Raw genomic sequence first — 9,560 nt, 5'->3', positions numbered from 1 at the left:
AGGGCTGGGTATAAGACTTTTAACAAATGTGTTTGCAAATGTTTTTCCCCAGTCTGTGGTTGCCCTTTATTTTCTTAATAGTATCTTTCCAGGAGAAAAGGTGTGTTTTTTTTCCCTTCAATATTTGTATTGATTTTTAGAGAGAGAGGAAGTGAGAGCGATAGAGAGAGAGAAAAACATCCATGTGAGAGTGAAACATCGATCAGCTGCCTCCTGTGCACCTCCCCACCAGGGACTGAGCCCACAACCTGGGCACATGCCCCTACTGGGAACTGAACCAGCAACCTTCTGTGCATGGGATGACACCCAATCACCTGAGCCACACCAGCCAGGGCTTTTTTTTAAAAGATCAAGCATTTTTATTTCTCTTTTTTATTGATTTGAGAGAGAGAAACATTGACTTATTATTCCACTTATTGATGCATTCATTGTTAATTGTTATATGTGCCCTGACTGTGAATCAAACCCACAACCTTGGCATATTGGCATGATGCTCTAACCAACTGAGCTACCCACTCAGCCTCAAGAGCAAGCCTTTTTAGTAATACTCGTGGTTGGTTAGGTGAAAAATGATATCTTGGTATAGTTTTGGTCTTTGTTTCTTTTATTAAGAAGTTTCAACATCTTTGATAGGTTTAAAACTCACTTTAATTTTCTGATTGTCCTTTGCCCATTTTCTATTTTTGGTCTCTTTTTTTGGTCTTTTTCCTACAGTTTTCTAGGAGCTCTTTAGCTATTAGGGTGATTAACCCTTGGTGATAATATTTTTCTATTTGGATTGTACGTAACCTGTCTCCTGAATACGTTTCATTTTTCATCTCAAATATATCATGAGATGGCTTTGAGATGGTTACCAAAGGCCTTCACTTCCGTAAGGTCATGGAGAAGCTCACGGCATAAACACCATCTACGGAGCATTTACCTTCAACGCACATTTACCCTTAGCTTTGGAGTCCCTGACCCGTTTTCTTGCACCATTTTGCCTTGATCTTCTATCCATTCAGTAAGATTCAAATCTGAGCAATCACAGGGCCAGTGCTGGTAACAGTGGAAAGGAGACCTAACAAGGCAGTGGCTGTCCCTCTGTTTTCACAGCGTCCGTGTGACATGAGAGATGTTTACAAGGCCACGGATGAGGTGTCCTGGTAGGTTTACAGCTGGGCACACATCCAGGGCCTGACACCAGCTGAGTGACCGGGGCACCTGCGTCTCCACCGTCCAAGGCTGGCTAGACGGGGCTGTGAGAGGAAGTGAGGCGGTGTGGCCGCACCTGAAAGAGGCCAGCAGTGGCTCCTCCCCCTCGGGTTGCAGTTTCTCATCCTTAGCCACGTGTGCTCTGGTTCCCTGACTCTCAGAGAGGATCCTCTTTATTGCCCTCAGACTCAGTCAGCTCAAGCTGCCACACCAAATGCCAGAGGCTGAGAGGCTTAAACAGCAGGAATGTGTTTCTTACGTCTCAGTGATGTAGCTGCCTTCTCACTGGGGCCTCGCCTGGCCTTTCCTCAATGGGAGTGGGACTGGCTGAGAGGTCACTTCCTCTTCTCAGGAGGCCACTAATCCCATCACGAGGGCCTCACCCTCATGCCTCCATCTAACCCTGATACCTCCCAAAGGTTTCATCTCATTGGGGGGCTAGAGCCTCAGCATCGGCATTTTGGGGGACACTAACAAACAGTCCATGGCAGATGTCTTGAGCAGGCTGATGCCTGCATCTCTGTGACACTCTGCTCGTGCTGACAGTCGATGGGTGGTGGTGTGGAGAGAGGAGAGGCAGGTGGCTCTGGTGGGGCGGGCACAGAGGACTTGAGGACTTGAACGCTGGTTCTGAGGGAGGACTTCGGCAGCTCTGGGCCAGCCCAGGTCCTCTGGGGTCCCTCCGGGCTCATGTGTTTCAGAGGGAGATCAGGGCGGCAATAGTGAGCCAACAAGCCTGGGTGAGGCCTCGAGATGGCACAGCCTGTTCTCTCAGACTTTGGGAAGGTGACCCTGGGCACAGAGTGTGGGTAACAGAAATAATCCACAGACGGGGCACACCTGGGTTCGCATGTTGTTTTATACACAGCATTTCCTCCGCGTTAGGCCCTGCTTAGCACTTTGCAACGTCCTTATGCAGTGATGTGTCAGGCTCAGGCAGAGAAGCAGCACCTCTCAGGGGAACCACACCAATTGTGGCTGCAGGGGTGGGACCTTACAGGAAGGGGGGCTGCAGAAGGGCCCCTGCTGGCTGCCGCCCCGGAATCTGGGCCTGAAGGCGGCAGGGCTGCCTGGAAGCAAGGAAACGTGGGTAATGAGGGGAGCAGAGCAATGGCAACCTGGTTCCCTGAAGATGGACTAGAGCCCCATCTGACCTCATCATCTCCACTTTGACGCCATGGGTGGCTCAGGGCACAGAGACGCTGGAGGGGCCAAGCTGGGGCCGGGGGTGCTGGGCTGGCCGCCACCCTCCCTCGAGTCTGAGCGGAGCCAGTGGGTCAGCAGCACATGCGTGGCTGCAGCAGCACCTGGCGCCCTGCACCTGCCCCCAGGGACTAGGGGCCCACACTTCACTTCTGCCTTCCACACAGATGTCTCTGGGGCCAAGTGGGACTCAGAGCCACGAAGGATGGGAATTCTGGGAAACGTAGTTCCTGCTGATTGCTGGGGACACAGTACACAGCCACCAGGGGTGGGAGGTCTGCTCTTTGCTCCATCTGATAGTAGAGGGGAGAGGAGAGGCTCAGGGCGTGCCCAGTCACACAGATGTTCAGGGGGCTCGGGCTCCAGCGCCTTTAGCTGCGCCCGGTGCTTCTGCTCTGTGACGCCAGTAACCCGCCCCCTGTTCCTCCAGAAACCCACCTCAGAGCCCTGGGCCGTGAGAGCTTCTTGAAGATGAAGCTTCTGGGGAAGGATGGGTCCCACACGCCTTCTCTCTTGATCAGCCACTCCGGTCCCAGCCACAGCCTCTGCCCTTTCTGTACGTTCCCGGGCCTGCTTTGTCCTCCCTAGTGAGTTCCCTGTGTTCCTCCTGTAGGAATGTCACCTACTTAGTCCGGGGCTGACCGTCAGCACCTAGTGGCTGTTTGGTGGAAGAAGTTAGTGCCTGGCTCATGTGTTGGGCTGTTGATGACAATTGCTACCTGTTGCACATCAGCTCTTGCCAGGGCTGTGGGTATCACACTGCCATTTACGGGAAAGAGAATTGGGACTTGAGAGCTTGGGTTTGTTTCCGTAGCGAGTGATGGGTTGTAGACTTGAACAGGGGTCCGCTGACTCACCACTGCCCTTGGTCACCGACCCACAGACAGCACAGCTTCCTGCATTAGCAGACCCAGGAGAGGACGGCCGGGGTCACGGGGGCTCTCTGAGCTGCTTCGGGGCGGGGATCAACCCAGTGCCCTGGTCCAGATGGGGTGAACATAGACTGTACCCACCTCTGGACATTGAGGGATGAGGGCTTTGCAAACTGAGTGAGTGAACGGTGAGCAGAGTCAGGACTCAGCCTTCGAATTTGGGGGCTCAGAGTGCTTAGTTGAATGCCTTGGTCTCCCAACTTACGCTTCCTGAATCACATGGCCACCTGGGTCTGTGGATTTGAGACTCCCTCACAATGCCCGCACAGCTTCCTGTGGCTGCGCCGTGGTCTCCCCGAGTCTGCCCAGTGCCTGCACAGAGAGAATTTGATTTGGGGTCCTCCCACATGGCCTCGCTCTGTCACCTCGTGCACAGCAGGGACTTGGGACCTGCCAGGAGGCCAGGCTTGGCACAGTCCTTACTGATAATTTGAGGAGGCGCAACTTCAGAAAGGTGACTATTTAAAAAACTTCACAATTTGAAATAATTTTAGATTTATAGAAGTTACTAGACATTACAGAGGTCCCGTACACCCTCCATCCAGCCTCCCCTAAGGTTTAACCTCTCACATAGACAGCCAGGGTACCTTTACCCAACCAGGAGACTGCCACACTGTGAACAAGACCCCGGACTGTCTGGTGCCCCCACTTTTCCACTTAATGAGCTGTTCCCTCCCAGGATCCAGCCCAGGACACCAGGTGGCCTTGGTCCTCACATCACCTTGGTCTCCAATCTGTGACAGTTTCTCAGTGGTTCCTTGTCTTTCATGTCCTGGACATGTGTCAGAAGTAGTACTGTACTCAGATATTTTGTAGACTGTCCCTGGACATGGGTTTGTTTAATGTTTTTTTCACAATTAAGCTGAGGTTCTGGACTTTTTAGGTAGAACACAAAGAGATGTTCTGTCCACATATCAGGAGGCACGTGGTGTCAGCATAATTTATGAATGGTCATTTTAATCTTGATCACTTGCTGGGCTCTCCACTGTAAAGTTACTGTCTTTCCCTTTCCATACCTTATTGGTTAGATACCATTCACGAGTCCATCCCACATTCAGGGGTGGGGGAAGTTAACCTGTACCTCCCAGAGGAAGGAGTTGCAAATGACTGTGGATGTATATTGAAGCCAACCACCCCTGCCCTGGCCAGTGTGGCTCACTTAGTTGAACATTGTCCTGTGCACCGAAGGGTTGCTGGTTTGATTCCTGGTTGGGGCATATACCCAGGTTTTGGGCTTGATCTCCTGTCGGGATGTGTGCAAGAGGCAGCCAATCCATATTTAATAAAAACATATTTTTTAAAAACCCATTTCCCACCGTTGACCAGGACTGGGGGGTGCTTTGGCACCATGCAGATACCCTGTTTCCAGTGAGGTGATTTTTCTAATGACTTTGTTCAGTTTTGAACTCAGGGAAGCAGGCTGTCATCCCTCTTCCCAACTTTCTGTCACCAGGTTAGTGAATTTGAATAATAAAATGCTTAAGAAATCCAATTTCCTTGCATATATGTGATGCTCTATTAGATTTCTGCTGGCAGTTGCATTTTAATATCGGAGAATCTGGAGGCTGTGTCTCCTGGGAGGGAGCACGGAGCCTGAAGCCAGAGCCTCAGGCCTGAGGTCAGGAGACAGGGTGCTCTCTTTTGCATGTGACTCACTCGCTTGCTTGCGAAGGTAAGGTAACAGCTTATAGGAAGTGCTAAGATTGCGTCAGTAGCAGACTGTATTTTTAGATGTCCCTTTTTCACACCTTGAAGGCTGTAGTTGAACTTCTAATCGTCTCCTGTGAAATTAAGGGAGGAATATGGTTATAAGTTGCTGCACTGATACTTGGCCCTGTGGCTAATTTCATTGGCTCTGTGCTGAAGTGTTTTTAGGCCACTGGTATACTTTCATGCTCCAAAAATCTTAACTACTGCTTTTTAAATTCTCTATGAAAAACTCTACAGCTGAGGTTCTGGACTTTTTAGGTAGAACACAAAGAGATGTTCTGCCTCAGAAGGCACTGTTTTTAATATTCTAACCAACTCTGTTACTGATCAGTGATTGCCAGTCATTTCGGCAGAGTAGTGCAAAGGGGAATCTCCTATAAGCAAAGAAGCACCTGATGGTTCTAAGGAAATGTAAGTCTGGGGCATCTGGTTTTGATCATCTTTTCCAGTTCCCAGGGACACGGGTAGCAAAGGTATGAAAACAAGCAACGTAGCCGCCTCCCGGTGGCAGCACACACAACTGATTATTTGTCCTGGGATCCAAGCTGATCCCTGCGGTTCTCAACCTGTGGGTCGCGACCCCTTTGGCGGTCAAACAACCCTTTCACAGGGGTTGCCTAAGACCATCCTGCATATCAGATATTTACATTACGATTCATAACAGTAGCAACATTACAGTTAAGAAGTAGCAACGAAAATAATTTTATGGTTGGGTCACAACATGAGGAACTGTATTTAAAGGGCCAGAAGCTTGAGAACCACTGCTAAGGCAAGTGGTTTGCAGATGGTCTGCTCTAGCGGGTGAACTGCTGAAATCTGGACCTTTCTCTTCTAGGATGACTTCCTGTTCAGCGTCTCCATTTTGAGTGGGATCCTCTGCAGCACGCTGGCCGTGCTGAAGTTTATGCTGGGGAAGGTGCTGACCAGCAGAGCACTCATAACCGATGGTGAGTGGGGCCAGCGCCTGACCTCCCAGGCCGAGGGCGCAGGGCGGGTCGCCTTTAGTTGCTTGTCTTGCAGAAAAGGTCACCAGTTGGGAATCGGGTCTCACTAGCCTCGTCTCCTCAGGAGGTTTAATGATTCTCAGGGCTCCCTATTGGGGCAGATGGCTTGTGCCCTGGGACTGTAATAAATTCTTCAGGAATCACCTCCGCTCTGACCCCCCAACAGGGTGGATGGGGGCTCCCTAGCGTCTTATCACGAAGCACAAAGGGCTTCCCAGAGTCTCGGGCTTTATGTGCATTGCTCCAAACTAGAAGTGAAGGTCTCTTCTGCAATCTAAACAGGTTTTCTTTGTGGCTTCTCATACTTATTCCCCCTCCAGCCGTGAGATGCTCACCTAGCTGGGAGTTCAAGGTGCAGGAACCAGGGCTTTGCTGGGGAAGTGATCTGCTGAGAACCCAGACCAGGTGGAGGGGCCAGGGGGCACTTCCTGCATGGCCTTTGGGATGACAGAGAAGGTGTGTGAAACCAGGAAAAATGCATTTCAGTTTGTGAACTAGTGCTGGTGTATAAACAAGAAACTTTACAAACTAACCACCTGGCCATGTTCTTTTTCTCCATTCTTGAGCATGTGCAGTATCCAGGGGGTCAGGAGTTCATGAGCCCCTGTACCCTGAGGTGAGAGGTCAAAGGGTAAAAGCTTGTGGGGTTGGTGTGTGTGTCTGCACAAAATAGAGAAGAAATCACTGAATTTCTTTTTTTAAGAAAAGAACCACTCTCACACACACCCCTACCCCCAACTCCGAGGTGCTCTCCTCTGTGGAATACGGGAGAGCAGGCGGGTGTGTGTGGGTGGCTGTTGGTTCTGCTGTGCAGGGGGTGAATGGCAGTGCAGAGGGCCCTTCTCACCCAAATGACAAAGCCTGGTACACTGTGTGGACTTCGATTCCTCGTCCCGTGCTGATGCCCTAATGTGTATGGAGGTGGGCCTTTGCACAGTAGGGCTGGTGGGCAGGAAGTCAAAGTGGTATTTCCAGCTTTGCAATGACAGCTGCCCTGGGAGCATCTGTGTGTGTGTGTGTGGTTCCTTTTAACAGACCCGGGGAAATTGGGGCTTACATGATCCGATGTGCTGACTGCAAGGCCAGGGGACCCTGGATGCCAGTCAGGTGACCACAGCCACTGGCAGCATCAGAATTGCCTATGGTGTTGGTTAGATGCAGATTCCCGGGCCTGAGGTGGGTCCTGTCCATGTGATGAGCACAGGTTTGTGCTGCCTTCACACCAGCGTGGGGGCCAGGACACACTCCACACCAGGGAAGGTGGACCTGGCAGGGTCCCCCCTGCCATTTTGACCAGCAGGGCCTGCCGTCTGCATCTGCCCTTGCAAGATGCCACCTTCCCCCCTGTGCTACGGAGGCCACGTGCCCATAGCAAACCCAAACTTTTTAAGTAGTAAGAGCTGTTTAAAATAGTGAAAAGATTGGCGTCGGGGAGCGAGGCCTCTGCGTCCCTGCTCTGCTCTCAGGCAGCGTGCAGGCCCCTCTGTGTGGGCCAGGCGGCCAGCCCGGCTCCTGGAGCTCCCCATGGGCCCCCGAGGGTGCCCCCCGAAGGGCAGGCCCAGGGAAGCCAGGACTCAGCTGGCAGCAGGTCCTGGGTTTGTGCTGTTAGAGCGGATAGCGCAGTAGCACCGACTGGCGGGCTCTGCAGAGTTCTTTTGAGCCTGGTGCTGCGCTGGCGCCTCCTTAGCTGGGAAGCCGCTCCTGATGCAGAACCGGAGTTTCCTCTCTCAGGGTCTGTCCTGTTGCTAGGAAGGGTCCTGCCTGGTCCCCAAAGGGGGGCTGCACTTAGTTAAATCAAGCCCCTCTGGTGTGCAGAGCTGCGGCTCAGTCCCTGAGAAGCATGCAGCCTTCTGAGAAGACCTCTGAGGAGGCTCTGCCGCCCACCCCACAGCCGGGCCTGTGGGCAGCTTGCATCCGGCTGACCCTAGGAAAGGTGGTCGTTCCTCTCCGGGCGGCCCAGCGTCTGGGGAGAAGTGCTCATCCCTGTGATTGTGCGATCTGGAGTTTCAGAATCGGGGCAGGAACATGCCTCCGTTGGCCATGGAGTCCTCCTCTCCCCGGGGCTGACCAGCGCAGGGGGGCTTGTGCCGAGAGCTCAGGGCTGCGTGCTGTGAATGGGTGTTCGGTGTGGGGGTCCGGCCACCTTCAAGGTTCCTTCCCGCTGCTGCGGGGGACACTCCATCCGGGCCCTTTAGAGCAGAGGCCTGGCTGCACCTTGGTTTCTCCAGCATGTGTGTGTGCCTCCTTCTCATGTGTCTTTGCCTGGAACATGGGTGACGGGATGGGGAGGGCAGGCCAGGGGTGAGCACTGAGAAATAGCTCCTCTCCCAGTCGCCTTGGGCCCTAACATCACGAAGCCCTTGTGGCTTGCAGGATCTCAGCATCCTATCTGACCAGACACACAAGTGCTCTCCAGGAGCCTGAGGGTGGACCCAGCAGTCAGACCCTCCCACCCATGACCGTGGGCTGACCGTCTCGGACGGGTGCTCTGCATCACATGTGATAGCAATCCCAGACAGTGTCTGTTTGGGCTTCACTCCCCTTTGAACTCACCACATTTCATAGGGCGCACAGAGAAGACCCCAATGACAAGTATGATTTTTCTAACAAAATAACTTCTGACCAGAATTTTCAGACATAGGCAGTATTTCCATCATATTCTTGAACAGAGAGGTGTCATTACAAAGTAGATGTTTAAGTGAAAATTGTTCCCTAAACTGGAAGGCAGGGAAGAGCGCTCCCCAGGCAGAGTGCATGGGGGCGGGGCCTGGGACACCTGGGGGGCTGCGGGAGGAGGGGGCACAGGGTGAGGGCTGGGACAGTGGGGAAGGGCGGGGCCTGCCGGACTGTAGGTCAAGTGTAGGATCCTGTGTGTTTTGCTAAATATTTAAACAGATGAGGAAACATGCTTGATGTTTTCTAAACAGTCCTCTGGCCGTCAGATGGGGAACAGAGGGGGGCAGTGAGTGCCAAGCAGGAGAGGTCTGGGGAGCTGAGGGTGGTGGCCTGGGGGCTTGGGCAGCGGTCAGGGCAGGGGCCTGAGGATGTAGGGGGTTGAAAACGCATGTCAGATGGACAGGGCTCAGGGATGAATGGGCCATGGGGGTTGATGACAAAGTGAGAGAAAGACAGACAGATACAGAGAGAGAGAACTCTGGTGAAGGGCAAAGCCTGTTACCCACGAGGGGCTGGGGCGGCGGGTGGTGTGCGCTGCGGTTCCTTGCTTGGTGGGAGTGTCAGCAAAATATGCAGTGGTAATTGCAGCCTCCTGCTAATTGTATTTTACTCCTTTGTTGAGTAGCAGAGCTAGGGAACCATCTGTAATCATCTCCGCTTTGGGAGGTGGGAGAGGGTGGGGTCTGGGAGCCGTGCCTCTCATTAATGTTGGGGTTTCTGAGAGGCTGGCTCTGCGGGCCTCCACCTGTGCCCGCTGCCCTGGGAATGTCCTCTGTGGTGTGGCCTTCTCTTCCCACAAAGTGCTTCGGTGCAGGCGGGAGGGCGGGCCTCGCCGTCACCT

General features: G+C 52.9%; 1 protein-coding gene across 1 annotated transcript in view; it reads left to right on the top strand.

Annotated features, from left to right (window-relative positions):
* The window catches only part of TMEM163 (transmembrane protein 163), an 80,486-nt gene that overhangs the window by 63,107 nt on the left and 7,819 nt on the right, over positions 1–9,560 (top strand). Inside the window, exon 4 of the mRNA XM_014541768.1 lies at positions 5,875–5,986. Coding sequence (XP_014397254.1) covers positions 5,875–5,986 — 112 coding nt within the window. The remainder of the gene's footprint in view (positions 1–5,874; positions 5,987–9,560) is intronic.

The sequence above is a fragment of the Myotis brandtii genome, unplaced genomic scaffold (genome assembly GCF_000412655.1).
Source record: "Myotis brandtii unplaced genomic scaffold, ASM41265v1 scaffold278, whole genome shotgun sequence".
Lineage (NCBI taxonomy): Eukaryota > Metazoa > Chordata > Mammalia > Chiroptera > Vespertilionidae > Myotis > Myotis brandtii.
Note: the sequence above shows the minus strand (reverse complement) of the source record. Positions and strands in the feature narration are given on the sequence as shown.